The sequence below is a fragment of the Arachis ipaensis genome, chromosome B1, assembly GCF_059453495.1.
Source record: "Arachis ipaensis isolate K30076 ecotype BB chromosome B1, ASM5945349v1, whole genome shotgun sequence".
In the NCBI taxonomy this organism is placed as follows: Eukaryota; Viridiplantae; Streptophyta; class Magnoliopsida; order Fabales; family Fabaceae; genus Arachis; species Arachis ipaensis.
The window spans coordinates 146,073,866-146,090,634 of NC_142436.1; the positions used below are offsets into that span (position 1 = coordinate 146,073,866).

Consider the following 16,769-nt stretch of genomic DNA (forward strand, 5'->3'; position numbering starts at 1 on the left):
ATAAAGATGTGGGGAATCATTTCCATGGTAACATTTTTTAGAAATTTCGTGTGAAAAATAAGTTTTTTTAGGTTTTTGAAGTCCTTCAATAAAATTTATAGTAAAATAAAGATTTTGAGAAAAATCATTTTGTATTGATTTTAAGAATTCGGTGTCATTACAGTTAACATTAGTTAAAATCATTAATTTTTGATCTATTAATTTTGATAATTTAATTATTTCTTCTCTTAAATCTTCTAATTTACTTTTTTCCATTAGGTGACGCTTTTCTTTGTGAAGAGTTACGGTTTTAAGTGAAAAGTGTTGCTTTAGAATGTGTGGATCAAAACTTGCCACGTAGGCATCTTTATCGTAAAGTTATTTTTGGAAACTTTATGTAAGTGGTGCCCAAATTTTATAAAGAAGTTTATCAAGCCTTACTATATGAGGATTAAAATATCAATATAATACTTTGTTGAGTTATTATATTTAGTGTTAAATACAATATTTGTTTCAAATACGTATTTTCTGTGTTCAAGTAATTTAAAAAAAATAAAAATGAAAAATAATAACTTAAGGTGAATTTAACAATTCTTGATCAATAAATAATTTTTAAAATAGTACATAGTGTGCCTATTTTTTTGGTTATTGGAGGCATGAATGTGATGTGCTGCCTTATGGGATATAGTGGTGTTAGATCAATTTGTAGGGATAGCCTTTTTTAACTTGTGCTATAGACAAGTCTAACCATGCGAGTTATGTTTAAAAAAAAATATTATGCGCAAATCGAATGGTCCGATTTGTAAGAGAAAAATTTTAAAATTTGGAAGAAGCAAATCGAACCATCCGTGTTGTATGAAATTTTTTTTAATAAAACGAAAATCAAATCGGATGGTCCAAATTGATTATTATATATTTTTTGAAATCAGACCGTCCGATCTCTAACACCATACATACGCCTGTAAAACACACTACTTCTCCATATCTCCTACACCATTATCTTTTCTATAATAAAATTAAAAAGCGACATAGTATTAATCATTAATATAAAGAATTATTTAAAATAATTTATATAATTACAAAATATTAAAAATTTTAAGGATTGATTTATATTTTAATATTAATAAAATTTTAAAATATTATTATTCGTATATTTTATGTCTGTGTTGTGACTTGTGACTGATTGTGTGTGTCTTAGCTCAATTCTTTTCTTACAAAAATTCCTGTTTAAAACACGACATTTTATTTCTAGTTAACAGCTGTCGCTATGTTATTCGTTATAAGTAGATAGGAAAATTGAAAAAGATATCTTATATGTAAAAATGGATTCTCTTTATTTTTTTAATACTTAGAGAATAAAATATTATATCTCACCTTTAATTCTATAAGTTGGACTAAAATTAAATAAAAATAATAATAATAATAAAAAATAAAATTCTACCTTAGATATTATCCAATTTTTTTCTACCGAAAAGAATCCATTTCCCGTTGCATGTTAGCGAGATCAGTTCCATGTTAGTCGTTAGAGTAGTCATCAGCCGGGTGAAAATAGGATAGTAATAAAGATGCCTTTATTTTAAAAAATTTGTGTTATTTAATTGTAAGCCAATTTTATAGTACTTTTTATTTGGTATTTAATTTTTGTTTAATTTATTTTTATAATAAATTTTAAATTTTTTAATTTTTATATTTTTAAATTTAAAATTAATTATTTAATTTTTTTTAGTAATTCGACAATAATTTTTAGACAACATAACCATCTCGTTTTCATAAAATGGGAAAAAGGACAGAAGCAATGAGCCAACAACTTTATTATGACTCCTCGAGTTATGCCAGACCCGATAGAGAAGTAAAGTGCGATAAAAAAAGACGAACGGAATCGGAATCTGATTTTGTTTCTTTCCTTGGTGCTATGAGCGACCTCCAATTTTAATTGTGATTTCAATGCTATAAATAGTTCAAAACGCTGCTTGTTCTCAAAAATTGAAAATTCTCAAATATACAAGAGTAATCCACTTCCACAGTTCCACGCATTTTCACTTCACTGACTTTGGAGCTTTGTCTTGAATAGAACTCTCCAGAAACTTTAGGCGCTAGTAAGAGCTTCTTCCGAAGCCCTAGCGAGCAAGTAGAAAGATATTCGCGCTGAATTTGCGAGTTTCCGATGGCGTTTTGGTGGCCATTGCTTGTCTTAGCATTCGCTTACGGACTCTGCAGGTTCCTTTTCATGCTTATTCCTCCCAAGGTTCCTTCCATCGATGTTGAAGCTTCCGACGGTACTTCTCTCTCTCTCTCTCTCTCTCTCTCTCTCTCTCTCTCTCTCTGTTCGCTTTCTCGCTCGGAAATTTGTGGTAACGGTGAAAATGTGATGTGAATTTTGATAATGACAGTGTTGGATGATGGAAACCAAGCGCAGGAGAATAGCTTCATATATGTGAGTGCTATTATATCTCAAATCTTTCAAATCGCTGCATGCTTAGTTATACTCTGCTTCTGCTTGTGCTCGATAGGTAGGATTTTTGTTTTCCCTCTATTTCAAAATTGATATTCGGTATCATTTTAAAAATCGATTACGTATTGAGGTAAATATCGATCGATGCATTCAGGAACTACGTTTTCTTGTGAAGCAACGTGAGTTTTATGAGTTGCAAGTTTTGTGAAAGATGCTCTGCATAAAATTATTGTTAGATTCACTCACATCTTGTTGAATATTTTGATTCAGGTTCCTCCGAGAGGAACGTCACAGCAATCTGGAAAGATAGTTCAGTGCTATGAGCCTGCGACTATGAAATATTTAGGATATGTTCCTGCATTGACGCGTGATGAGGTCAGTGATGCATATAGTATTTGTATCTATTTCTCTAATATGAAAACAAGTAGCTATTAAGAAGCACATTTTATTTTTGAATGAACATGTTCTGTTTCTATGCGAGTGAACCTGTATATGCTTGTTGTGCTGAATAAATCTGGCATGTCACAGCATGTGAATTACGCATTTAACGGAAAGCCTAGTTGAGTCCAATGTCGTGAAGTTGACTATATTTATCGTGTTAATGATTTATAACTGGGTGCTTATCAGCATATATATACCTGTCCTTATGTTAAAAGATGAATTAATTGTCTCCCTGGCATTCTACAAGGAGAGGACTATTCGTTCAGTGAATCAATTTTTGCAATTTGCAGATCTTAGAATACCGATTCCAAGATTTTGAATAAATTCAGAAGTAAAGCCTTGCCATATTAACTAGAAGTAACTTGCATAATATGAATAGGTAAAGGATCGTGTGGCAAAAGTAAGAAAGGCTCAAAAAATGTGGGCAAAGACCAGCTTCAAGCAAAGACGCACGTTTTTGCGTATACTGTTGAAATATATAATCAAACATCAAGCGCTCATATGCGAGTAAGGACTCTTTTTCGCCATGGTCATTGGAGGAGTTTCACATGTTAGTTTTTTTGTCATGATTTTTTCTTTTACACACTGCTTGGAAATGTTAGTGGTACCGGCTGAACTTATAGTGTTGCATATTTTACAATATTTGAAACTTGCACATTTTTAGTCATTACTGATTACCCTCTATTTTTGGTTATCCCATTGTCTATTTCATTTAGTTCAAGTAGACATGAATTGTTCTTACTGCATGAGAATTTTAACATATTCTAATTTGAGTGCTCTTATCAGAATATCTTCGCGTGATACTGGAAAGACCATGGTAGATGCCTCTTTAGGAGAAATAATGACAACTTGTGAAAAGATCAATTGGCTACTGTCAGAAGGCGAACAGTGGCTAAAGCCTGAATACCGGTAATTGCTTTATAATAACAGAACTTAATTTACGACTTGCAATATCTACGGTCAAATTTCAGTTCATCTAAACTCATTTCCATGACCTTTCTCTTTATGCTTTTCATGATCAAATTTTGTAGGTCTTCTGGAAGATCAATGCTTCACAAGAGAGCAAAAGTAGAATTCCACCCCCTTGGTGTTATTGGTGCCATCGTTTCATGGAATTATCCTTTCCACAATATTTTTAATCCAATGCTGACAGCTGTTTTTTCTGGAAATGGCATTGTGATTAAGGTACAAAATGTTATGCTATTAACCCATCTACAATCTTTCATGGCGAAGATGCATTGTGTTGCTGCTGATATTTTTACTTGAATGCAAATAAATATTCCCCGATAAGAGATGTTAAAAGTTGAGAACCTTAAAAGTTCGCATTCCTACTATCATAGAAGCTTTCATGAGCTTTGACGTGATTACTTAAACTTTCAGAAACATTGGTTCCTGATGCGGAATTTGTATTAATTAATATAAGCCTAGAAAAGCACTTGATGGAGAGAATTTCAGCAAATTTAAAATTGGCATATGCGTTGTCAGTTTGAGTCCCAAAGCGCTGTTGCATGGGGGCCATGTTAAAGATTTCGATGCAATTTTGAGTTTGGACCCAATACAGCTTGAAACTTTAGGGGAGTTAAAACTTCTATAGAATTTGTTTTTATGCTTTTCAATATGAAAGAAAACCATGTGCTTCTGATTGTAGATATCAGAACATGCAAGTTGGTCTGGATGCTTTTACTTCCGGATAATCCAATCTGCCCTTGCTGCAATAGGAGCGCCTGAGGACCTTGTTGAGGTCATAACAGGGTAGAACCTTCTGACTTACCATTACTCTGTCCTTTTTCCTTTTGTTCCATGGTCATGTTTGCATGTATTTATGAGCTAGATTGGTCCTTTCTTTTCAGATTTGCTGAAACTGGAGAAGCGTTGGTATCTTCTGTTGATAAAGTCATATTTGTTGGATCACCTGGTGTGGGGAAGATGGTATGATTCCTCTGCCAAATCAAACGACTTCACACTGTGTTCTCATCTAATCTAATAACTGTACTATAAGTCAACTTCCATAATTTCATTTGGATTTCTATGAAACCATTTGATATGTCATTTTATTTATATATCCAATTTCCGATTTTTTTCTTAAAAAATAAATTGCTCTATAAATATGATGTTTTATTTTTTATGCAGATAATGAGAAATGCTGCTGAGACACTTATTCCAGTTACTCTAGAGCTTGGTGGCAAAGATGTATTTATTGTTTGTGATGACGTAGATGTGGACCATGTATGATTCCCCTTCATCTGATCTAATTCCTAAAGGCTTGGGTGTTTTACCATTAATAATTGACTATTAATTGCAGATCTTATCATTAATGCTTAATGGAATCTTCATCTTGAGAGTTATAACAGCCATTTGTCTGCTGAATATAGGTTGCGCAAATTGCTGTCAGGGCTGTTCTTCAGTCAAGTGGACAGAACTGTGCTGGGGCTGAGAGATTTTATGTCCACAGGGAGATTTATTCTTCTTTTGTCAGTAAAGTTACCAAAATCATAAAATCAGTTAGAGCTGTAAGTTTTTGACGTGTGTGTGTGTGTGTGTGTGTGTTTTTTTTTTTCCTGGAACATTTCACTAGCCAAAGTCTTATTATGCTCAAGCAACTTTCTAATAAATCAGCATAGGATCTTGAGATAGGCATCTATAGAGTTCAGGATACGTGGATTTGATATTCTATTTTGTTGAGCTTCTGCATTTAGCGTTGAAGAGCAGTGAAGCACTATGCTACTAGAACTCTGGCTCACTGCTTATTGAAGAAAATGCCATTGTCGAAAACTGATATTTTTGTTGATACATGCATTTTTCACTTGATATTATTAATTTCTTGCAGGGCCCACCACTTGCTGGAAAGTATGATATGGGAGCTTTATGCATGCATGAGCATTCTGAAAAGCTCGAGGGCCTTATCAATGATGCTTTAGACAAAGGAGCCGAGATTGTTGCTCGTGGAAGTTTTGGACATATAGGTGAAGATGCTGTTGATCAATATTTTCCCCCTACTGTGATTGTGAATGTGAACCACTCAATGAGACTGATGCAAGAAGAGGTAACATAGCAACACTAATTATCTTATCAACTTTATTAGACCTTTTCTTATATATATATATATATATTTGCTATTATTTAGAGCTAACTTCAATGGTACTTTCCATATTTAGACTGTAACAACTTGACATTTAAATTCAGAAATTTTCTCTCTATCTTTTATGCTTCGTCAACTGCTTACCCACTACATTCATCCGTGTACTTGAATCACATCTAGGCATTTGGACCAATCATGCCAATAATGAAATTTAGCTCTGACGAGGAGGTTGTCAAGCTCGCAAATGACTCAAAATATGGGCTTGGCTGCGCTGTTTTCTCAGGTTCTCAGGACCGTGCTAGAGATATAGCTTCACAAATACATTGTGGGGTTGCTGCCGTTAATGACTTTGCAGCAACGTACATGTGTCAGGTAAATTTAGTCTGAGTCTCTCGTATTTAGTTGCATACTTGTCTTAACCTTTCTATAGACTTGTAGTAAGTTACTCAGCCTAGATTATACTTTTCTAACTTCCATTTAAGTAAAGATGCATTACGATTCGATATTGTAGTCCCTGCCATTCGGGGGCGTAAAACATAGTGGATTTGGACGATTCGGTGGTGTAGAAGGTTTGCGAGCCTGCTGTCTTGTCAAGGCAGTTGTCGAAGATAGATGGTGGCCATTTGTCAAAACCAAGATACCTAAACCTATTCAGGTCAGTCCTGAAATCCTTTCACCATAACATTATTTTTGTAATTCACCACGAATAGAAAGAAACTACGGGCATTGTCTGCCACAGTATCCTGTCGCAGAGAATGCATTCGAATTTCAGGAATCACTGGTGGAAGCACTTTATGGACTCAACATATGGGAACGTTTGCAAGCATTAGTAAATGTTTTGAAGATGCTTACTGAGCAGAACCCTGCCGGTGAAAGCATTAAGAAGAAAAATAACTAGGTGCGAGGTATCTTAATATAGTAAAGTGGTTACTTGCTAATTGCTATTGCCATATACAAATCATGTCGAAGAGACGAAATGAATGGGGAGCATGGGGTTTACCATTTACCTGGGGATTTGGGTTGTCATTTATCTCCAATCTTCCCCTGGCTACTCTCCTGTCCATGTCTCGTCATTTTTAACGTGCATTAGTTGGGTGCCATTAGTTGCGGTGAATAATGATATCAGTTTTAAATCATCATATTAAGCATCGAGGAGTGCTAGGACAGCAAGTTTTGTAATTTGTAGTCATCAATTAGTTATCATTAGTGTTTCTAATGGTGTGAAATTATATCTAATAGTATAAAATTACTCACTTTCTTTTTGCTGGTTAAGTGCTAGTCAGATTTTAATAAAACTACTGTCCTTTAGACTTTCTCTTGAGCATTTTCTTTGGATGCAGGTTGGGATTGAGAGCGGAGGAAGTGGCTTTCATAAGTAAAATGGAATTTACTATATAAGTCATTCCTTTCTCTTTTATTTGCAAAATCTCTATTCATAAACTCATTCTTAATTTCAACAAAAAATAGTTTTTTATATTTTAAGATATTAAATTTACTTAACTTTTAGGCTTTATTTTGCTTAATAATAATAATAATAATAATAATAATAATTAGAAGAATCAATAAGAGATATATTTGTTACTCTAGTTGCAAATTCTCTGATAGAATTTTTTTCGAAAGTTAGGAATGAGATTTGAACTCGAAACCTCTAGATAAGAATGGAAAGATTATGCCATTTGAGTTATTGACTTTTGATAGACAATTTGGTGAAACCGAAATACAAATACTCTATCCCATTGAATTAAATGAGTTCCGTAAATCAACTTTATTTTAGTATACAGGTAGAGTTAATAACAAATGATACATATGTAATCTTTTCTTTTGTTTTTTTTAAGAAAAATATTGCTTTCGTGTTCAACTGATTGTAATTTATTTTTTGGTTAAAAAAGTCAATGTATTTAAACCTTTTCTTATATACAAATACATTAATTTTTTTATACAACAAAAAAGTAGATAATTAATTAAAAACAAAAATATATACTTTTTCGGTTTAACAGTTAAATTACAATTTACAATTACGTTTAATGGTCATTTATGTTAAATTTCATCAAAATTGATTATCAAGTAGGTCATAAAACAATTTTTTTCGTATTTCCAAAAAAAAAAGTTATGTTCGATTAATGTGTATAGAAAATAAACTAAGCAATTTTTCTTAATAAAATATTTTATAGATGATCTATGAAGTATGAATTTTTAAGTTAAGCTTGGTTTTTATTTTTTCGTATCTAGTTAGAAAAACAGTAGTTCTTTTTATTTGACTATCTTTTCGGTGTATAAACACTTTAACGTTTACATTTTATGTATAACTATATATAGATCTAAAAATGATTGATATAATAGAAGAAAAATACTGGATAATTAATAGTTTTTCTTATATTTAAGTGAATATTAATTAATTTCTTGTTTTTTACTAAAAATATTAATTTCTAACATCCTATCAAAAGAAATTACATTTTAAATTTAACTTTAAAAATTAAGAGTATTTTTAAAAGCTAACTTACATTTATGTCTATTAATATTATAAATATTACTTTTTTTATCAAATTTAATTTTATAATTTATGCTTATTAAAAATTATTTTTATTTTAATTTACAAAATAAAACTATTGTAACTTTTAGTGTTTATCCAAATGCATTCTTGAGATTTTTAATATTGTACATCTTAGTTTCTTAAGTTTCAAAATATATAAAATAGGTTTTAAGTTTTAACGTTGACCTCTTTCAGATATTACCATTTTTCTCTAATTTGATCTATTTAATTAAAATTGTTGTTTTATAATTTTTAAAATTTTACAAAGATTGTTACAATATTTTGGGTAAAAATATTTAGGATTAGTCATTAAAAATATCGGAGTTAGTTTAAATTAAAAATATTATTTATATATTAAAATTAGTTATTAAAATTAATTATTATGTAATTGTGTACAAATATATTTAATTTATTTTTAATATATATTATATATTTGTGACTAATTTTAATATAGATGTAAAATGATTGTATTTGGACAATTACTCCAACTTTTAATATTTTTTCGTACAACAAATGACAGCATAAAAAATAGCAAGACTTAGATAGAAATGCAGAATAGTTTTACTGAAGTGTCTGAAAATACTTCATTAAAATTATGAAAATGGTTACTAATTAACATTTACGAACCAATTTAATCGGGTTAATGAATAGGCAGGCAGGTGTAATCCTCTAACACTATCCGCTTGTTTAAACATGCATAATTGTAAGGTAACATTTGGAAGAAAGATTGAAATAAGAATAAAAATTTAATTTAATTTGTATAAAAAATAAAAAAATTACTTAATTAAAATAAAAATATTTTAAATATAAAATATTATTAAAATTTTATTCTCTTATATTTTTATTTTTTAAAAATATTAAAATATTAAAATTTTGAAAGACAGTCTAATTTTCGTTCCAATATTTTAAAACAAATGCTAACTAAAGTACTTAAAATGGAACTTAAAACAAAAATTAAAATTATGCCGCCGCACAAAATTCTGTTGGAACATAATTTTAAAATATTACTGATTTTAAAGGAAAAGTTATATATATATATATATATATATATATTAAGGAAACTTTTAGACAAAATTCACTAAATTAACCGTGCAAAATTAAGAATCCGGCACAAATTAATTGCCTATCAGATATTTACAGTGAATACAAGGAAATAATGTGCTACCTTTGGCTGTGCACAGTTTCTGTCACTGATGACATGAAATGGCCTTCTGCTTTGTGGGACAAACCCTAATCCAAGTTTCGTTGCAGCTTCTTTGGGCATTCACAAAAAGCCTTAGCAGTGCGTAATCCGGTTACATCCACAAGTAATTTCCCATGAAATTGAATCGTCCGACTTAACACTTGCAACTTATCAGCACAATCTACCAAGACTCATTTTCTCACGACGAAGGGTACACTCTGATTCATGAACAGGAAATATTGCGCTACCTTGGCTTTTCACCGAATCGACGTCTAAGATCTGAAACGTCTTATGCTTATCGGGGTAAACATTACCCAACTCCATGGCAACCTTATAGGAACTTTACAAATAGCCTTACGTGTGCATAATTCGACTCTTAATCACACTTGTATGCGCGAGTAATTTCCCATGAAACTGAGTCGTCTAACCCATCCCGCTTACAATTTACCAGCGCAACCATAAATTTCTCTTTTTCCAACGATGAACGATACATTACTTGTTCCACCTAAAACAGAATCATCTGTTATGTATAAAAATGGATAAATTCTGTTGGAACATAAATTAAAATGGAAGCTATGTTATGTACATCTCCGCAGAAAAAAGGGGTAGAGGAAGGTAAGGAAAAACCAACACGTTTATTTGCAGACTGCTTTTGCGTTTATTAGCATGATGAGGGTGAGATTTCGGTAAGGGAAATATATTAGCATGTAATTCATCTAGACATTCAGCGTAAAAATTTACACGTTAATCTAAATATCTAATTATATTTATGCATTTAAATAATTTAATTAATAAATATAAAAATTAATTATAATTAATAATACACAATTGATTGTCTATATAAAATTCTTTTACAATGAAAATACATGAAAATTATATTCATATTGTAAATATAAAATTAAGGATTGAATATAAATATATGTAATAAAATAAAACTAGAATTTAATTTTGATGCACTAACAATATAAAACGTTTTACTAATATGATATTATATGATTGGATGTATCTCTAAAACAGTTACATCGACACAAAGGACATCGAAATTAAATTCATAAAACTATTAGTAACTATTTTATTTTGTTAGCATTTTATTATTTGTTATGGTCACACTGACAATTAGCTATAGAGAAAAAGCTATGAAGCTAGAGTAATTAGTAAGTGAATTTGTTAGAAGCGGGTTGTGCCTTGAGTTCAAAGCGCTAGTTCACACTTAAGTAATATTATTACGTTAATGCAGCCAGCTTTTCCCAGTTAGCAAAATGGCCATCTAAAAGTAACTTTGCTTTCAAGAGGCAAGTGATATCAAGTTTAAGATGTTACCTCGGGAAGTTCGTCAAATTCCTCGGGAGAAATTTGGAACAAATCCATAGCCGTTTGACCAGTACACCATGCTAGAACTTTCTTACTTTCATCTGCTAAAGTAATCTTCAGATCGAAAGTACGAACTACCTCAGCACAACAGATTTTATGACAAAAGCTGCATTCTAAAAATCCACTAGGTATCTTATTGACAAAGTGACCACATAGTGTATGTGAAAATCTTGTATGAACAGAATAATATTCAATCGGATCGAGCCAGACTCGAGATACCTGAAACAACATTAAGGAACAGAACATATTGATTATTGAATGATGTGATGAACACGACAAGTAAAAGGGAAAGTAGCGAACTCTTACTTGCGCATAGCTTGTCTTGTTAAAAATATCAGATAACTGGGACAGATTATGAAGGCAATATGAGTTTATCAATGCTGGTAAGCAACTGACATTGATGAAAGAAGCGCCAATACCATTCTCAACCCAAGATACTTCGAGACTGTCAAGTCCAAAAAAAAGGGAGAAAGACTGCATCATGTGATGAAGACAATACTTGAACTAGGGAGAATAAAGACGCGCAAACTAAACTGTTCACTGATTTAAAAAAATAAAAACACAAAACAAAAACAAAAGCTAACTGCTCAACAAGGTGTAGAAGACAACATTTTGGAGCATTAAAAAAAGTACGATCAGAAGGTCCATTTTCTTCTTTTGGGTACAGGACGCAATCTATTTTACATCACAAAAGTTAAAACCGGAATTCGAAAACTGGAGCCGTAGAACTTGGGACCTTTCTTCTGATCACGCTAGCATAGAAGTCTCAGTGTTGTAGCAATGCTCTGAATATATTAATTACTAAAGGTTATCTTTCTTTTTGTCTTTTTTTCTTTTTTTTTTCAGTCCCCAAAAAGTTATTAATAGCTAATAATTATATATATAAGCAATAAAATTCATATATCATTTATGTAAATTTAAATAATATGAAATATTATTTTTAATCTTTGATGATATTATAATTATTTACTTTATCATTTAAATTTAATTTTGTTATAATTCTGTATATTTATTTATTATCGGATCAAATACTTCGATCGATAACTTACCAGTTAAACCAATCATCCATAATCCAATAACCTAATGACTTAATTAGTTCGATTTTTATAACTGTGTCACAAATGGCCATCACCGGTTATAGGGAATCAATTTTAGCATTTGAGTTTGAATGTACTCACCGCTTTTGTTTGGACGAGATGCATGTCAAGCCAGATATAAATACAGTGTGGCCCACGCCTACTCTTCCCAATGACCTGAGATATTTAAATTAAAGAGAAATCAGATTTAGGCCTATCCTTCCCCAGTTCTGCTCATAGGCAACACATTAGTACTGCTTGTAAACTGTGGTAATTACCAGAACTCGGAAAAATGAAGCTTTGCCCAAATCGCTCCACTACTATCAGCAACTTTTAAAGAGAAAACAGTTTCTTGTTTAGTGTCTTCTTTGATGATATCTTTAACAACTCCATAAAGGCTGACACTTGTCATCTTGTTGCGAAGGTCGACCACAAATGACTGCAAACCTTAACAGAAGTAATGAGGTTACTAATCAATCGTAAGCAGCCTATACCGGGTATTGTGAAATATAAATAGCCAGATTTAAAAAAAAAAGTTCCACGACTTCTAGAAGGAAAACACGTAAAAAGCTCATAAATACTTGCCAACGAACTTATTCCAAACAATTTTTCATTCATATACTTAAAAAGGCTAAAACGTGAGAATTGAGATTCCTATTGAGATCATAACGGGTAGAAAATAGGGAAAACTTTCCCTTTTTGCGCGTGTTGTTGGGGGGGAGGGGGGGGGGGGGGGGGACTCACCCGAAAAGGATAATTACTGAAATCAATGGTCCCCTGAGAATCGCGGGGCAAGCTCACTTGAGAAAGCCTGAGAGCCTGGCTAGGATTACATGAACTCAAGGGCCTTGAATTTTGATGACGATTCGGCGTCAATGTTACACACACCTAATCAACATAGCCGTTTAATATCATCTCAAAATGACAATAGTTCATGTTGTACCACGGAAAAGAAAAGGCACCATGAATCACCTGTTCTTCATGTTGAATGTAAGGCACCAAGTACAGTTGTGTTGCAGTTCCATATTCAAGACAAAATTCCTCACTTACTTCAGTATCACACTCAGTGGAGATTGCAATATATGGTTTGTCCAGCGCAAGCATGCTTCCCACACTGTAACCAACCATAAAATGAATTTTGTACGCATATAACAAAATACTCGATTCAGAAGTCTAACACACTGCAAGATTAACCTGAAAAGATTTGCAAGGACAATCTGCTCACCCCACAGGAAAAACTTGAATCTGACATCATCACCATCAACAAGAGTAATCCGTTTCCCTTGTAAGCTTCCATAGCTTCCTTGAATTTCCATAGATTCAATGCTTTCAATCCTAAAAAAGTGGATTGAAAGAAAGAAAGGAAGGAAGGAAGAAAGGAAATAAAAGAAAAAAAAAATGGTGAAGTGATGCTTAACAAGATTAAAACGTGTATAGAGAAGTACTAATGAACTAGTAGTAAATGGTTTAAAACCTCATATCTTCACTTACATGTCGTTGTAGTATCCTGATGTACAAAATTTTTAGTCACGGCCGTGCTCAGTTAATAAATTTACAGTTTCCACAAATAACAAGAGCAAAATATATGTATATATAACACGTATTAGCAAGCAGCTCACCTCGCATAAAATGAATATGAAGCTCCTGTGTTCACTGCATCAAGAGAAATCGAAGAGAATGAGTCCGAACAAAACTGAGCTGCTAATAGCATTGCATCATCGTCCTGATTCTGCAGTGTTAAAGAAAACAAAGTTTTATCAACAGGTGAACTACAATGATCAAATCTAAAGCGATAAATTTTAGTAGAAACTACCAATTACCTCGTCCAATAGAATTACAAGATACTCTGTAGGCAAAAGACGTGGATAACCGGAACCTTCAGAGGCACTTCGGAGATAACAACCAGTGAGGAAAATCTCCCTCCCTCTTTTCAGAATTCCATTCTGTAGGTCTGCCATGTCATAGAATCTGCAGACAAGATATGATGTTTTCTAAATTTAAATTTTCAAAATATACGCTACATGACAAGTATTCAACACGGACATCTTGTGCAAATAACAACTAGTACCAAGAGAGAATATCATAAGATTGTTTCCCATGTATGTTGAATAAACTATGACACGATACATATGGCATAGAATTACCTAAATTTTCAGTAATTCTAGGGTTAAACATTTTCACCTGGAACAGAAACAAGCAGTATGTACTATGTAGTGAACAAATGGATAAATAGCTGGTAGTACAGATCAGAGATAGAGTGAGCTTTGACCTTGCTTGAATTAATATTACATACTGCATTTACCTACGGTGTAGATAAAGATCTATGATATTGGAGCTCCAATAATCCCCTAATGTAAGCATGTGGATGTTTGTGCCTGCAGAAAAAGCAGTTCACAATGATAAGCGTGAATCACTTAAAATGCAACTGTGCCTTTTCATTTTTAAGAGACAGATGTTCCTGTAGGCTCCAATAGACTCATAATTCATCATTTGAATATCTCCGGTAAAGTGAACTTGGCTTTAGCTTTTCACAAACGAATACACCATCAACATAATAAAAAATAATAAGAAAAATATACAGTTCAGCTCAAGCACCCGGAAGTACAAATGCATCAATAATAACAGCTTCCAGAACGCTATTCAAGGACAGGAACTTCTTCTGGTATATTGAATCAATGGTAACTGTATTTGGAAGCTTCATCCTACGATGTTCCTTCTTGAGCTGGTTGATTAACTCAAGCCTCTTCTTAGGAGCACCATTCCTGCGTTGTTCGCACCATGTCTGCAGTAACAAATTCAACAGTTTCACACACAGCATAGATCTAATTAAACTCAAAAACCATGTCGCGATAACAGATGAAATCATAACAAATCAACAATATATCGAATCAGACAGATCTCAAAAGGTATAGACGAAATCAACAACTACAAATCCCTAATCTCTGCATTTCATAGCTCAAGAAACACTAGAGTTCCATCGAGTCATATATCTGAGAACGAAACTCAGCAAAATAAGGCAAAGAAATATGATGAACCTGAGAGAGTTCAGAGAGCAAGATCGCAGGAGTGACACCGCATGAATAAGCCTTGCAAGTCTTAAGGATCCGCAATACGATCCAGCTCCAGCCAGGTCCACTGGTTCCATCAACATCACCGTTTGGATCTCCTTCCAGTGACAACAGCTCTGATCTAGCGTAATCGACGAACTGGAGAAAAGGATCTTCCTCGACCTTCTCTTGATCTTCTTCGTTTTCTTCTTGACGCTGATCTACGTCCATGACGGAATCAACATCGACGTTGTAGCCACAGTCACGTCGCTCCATTATCGACTCACCGAGTTACGAGAGAACGAACTTCAAAGGAGAGGAGTCAGTTTCTGCGCTGGTGCAGTGAAAGGAGAATGTGATAGATTTTTGAATTTGTGATTGTGTTGTATCTGGCGGCTTTGGCGCGCTTTTCAATTGAAAATAAATAATGCGCGGCTTAGAAGTAGGTCTTCGTTATTTTGGCGGGCAAGTGTTTAGTTGGGCCAACATGCTCCGAACTACGTCTAGTAAGCCTGGCCCAATAATTTTAAATAAAATGTTGGAACACTTTTTAAATAAAATTAATTTAATCAGCGACAAGTGAACTTCTTCTCCAGCAGTGGAGTTCAACTTCTTCGATAAGCGAAGCCGGTGATCACATTAATACACTAAACTCGTATTTCCCATAAACACTATGACTTCATCTTTCTTTACAAAGAGAGTGCTAGCAATCATTATAAAGAATCATTTTTTTAGGAAGAAGCATGGAAGGTATGATACTTGAAGGCATGGAAGGAGACGTGGTTCACTTTGATGAGCCCCCAATTCAACAGGAAGCTGCTGTCAATCAGAAATTGGTCGAAAGAGTACTAACAAAAAAATAACTCAACATGACTACAGTTTGAAAGACCATCTTTTAGATGTGGGGAAATCCGCAAGGATTGGTGATCACTAGTGCATGTTTCAATTCTTTCATTTTAAACTTTAAAAGTCAAGATAAAGCAAGAAGAGCTTATGAAGATGGACCATGGAGAATAGAAGGCCATATGCTTAGTCTTCAGTGATAGAGTTTAAATCTGTCCATTGATGAGGTAAATTACAATCAGCTTTCTATTAGGATTCAAATACATGGACTACCATATGATAAAATTAATAAAAGTAATGCTGAGAAAATAGAATCAATATTGGGTAGGATTATAAATGCAGAAGATCCTTTTGTTGAAGGGAATATGCTTAGGCCTTTTTTGAGAGTTAGAGTTGAGATTAATATTCAACTTCCATTAAAAACTGGATTCTGGTTCAAAAAGTTTGATGGAGGTCATTCATGGGCATCGTTAAAATATGAAAAATTGTATGATTACTGCTATAAGTGTGGGATGATTGGTCATGATAGAAGAACCTGTGTTGAGGAGATGACTATGTCCTTAGCTAATCCTAATATGTCCAAATATGGTCCAGAGCTCACTACTCCAGGTTTGAGGTCCATAGATGTTGAAGCAAGAAAGGCTGGGATTAGGAGACAGAAGGAAGAACAAAACAACTGGATGGATGAGTTATGGGAGGCGCGTGAGAGAAGCCAACAGGAGAGGGTATGGCAGAGAAGGCACCAAGAGAGAGAAGGAGAGTCTAGTC

The 16,769-nt window shown here is 33.1% G+C and overlaps 2 protein-coding genes across 3 annotated transcripts; one reads left to right on the forward strand and one right to left on the reverse strand.

The window, feature by feature from the left end:
- The first annotated feature begins 1,755 nt into the window (after positions 1-1,755).
- Positions 1,756-7,427, forward strand: LOC107639194 (aldehyde dehydrogenase 22A1). Of its 2 annotated transcripts, XM_016342649.3 has the most exons (15): positions 1,756-2,255; positions 2,370-2,413; positions 2,702-2,806; positions 3,252-3,379; positions 3,659-3,781; positions 3,904-4,057; positions 4,521-4,624; positions 4,723-4,801; positions 5,003-5,098; positions 5,245-5,382; positions 5,700-5,915; positions 6,132-6,323; positions 6,463-6,606; positions 6,691-6,849; positions 7,292-7,427. In XM_016342649.3, the coding sequence occupies exons 1-14, from the start codon at positions 2,144-2,146 to the stop codon at positions 6,847-6,849; spliced, it is 1,794 nt and encodes a 597-aa protein (XP_016198135.1). In that variant the 5' UTR covers positions 1,756-2,143; the 3' UTR covers positions 7,292-7,427. The 2 variants fall into 2 exon arrangements, with proteins under 2 accessions (XP_016198135.1, XP_020960954.1); XM_021105295.2 differs by lacking the exon at positions 7,292-7,427 and having other exon boundaries at positions 1,965-2,255; positions 2,370-2,489; positions 6,691-7,223.
- A 2,116-nt stretch (positions 7,428-9,543) lies between these two features.
- LOC107639201 (Nucleic acid-binding proteins superfamily) lies at positions 9,544-15,614 on the reverse strand. The gene is made up of 13 exons (XM_088502081.1): positions 15,147-15,614; positions 14,707-14,893; positions 14,414-14,486; positions 13,932-14,079; positions 13,731-13,840; positions 13,306-13,446; positions 13,084-13,225; positions 12,856-12,999; positions 12,390-12,550; positions 12,214-12,288; positions 11,342-11,480; positions 10,985-11,254; positions 9,544-10,169 (listed from the first exon to the last, which is right to left on the reverse strand). The coding sequence occupies exons 1-13, from the start codon at positions 15,432-15,434 to the stop codon at positions 10,041-10,043; spliced, it is 2,007 nt and encodes a 668-aa protein (XP_088358207.1). The 5' UTR covers positions 15,435-15,614; the 3' UTR covers positions 9,544-10,040.
- Between the last annotated feature and the right edge of the window lie 1,155 nt (positions 15,615-16,769).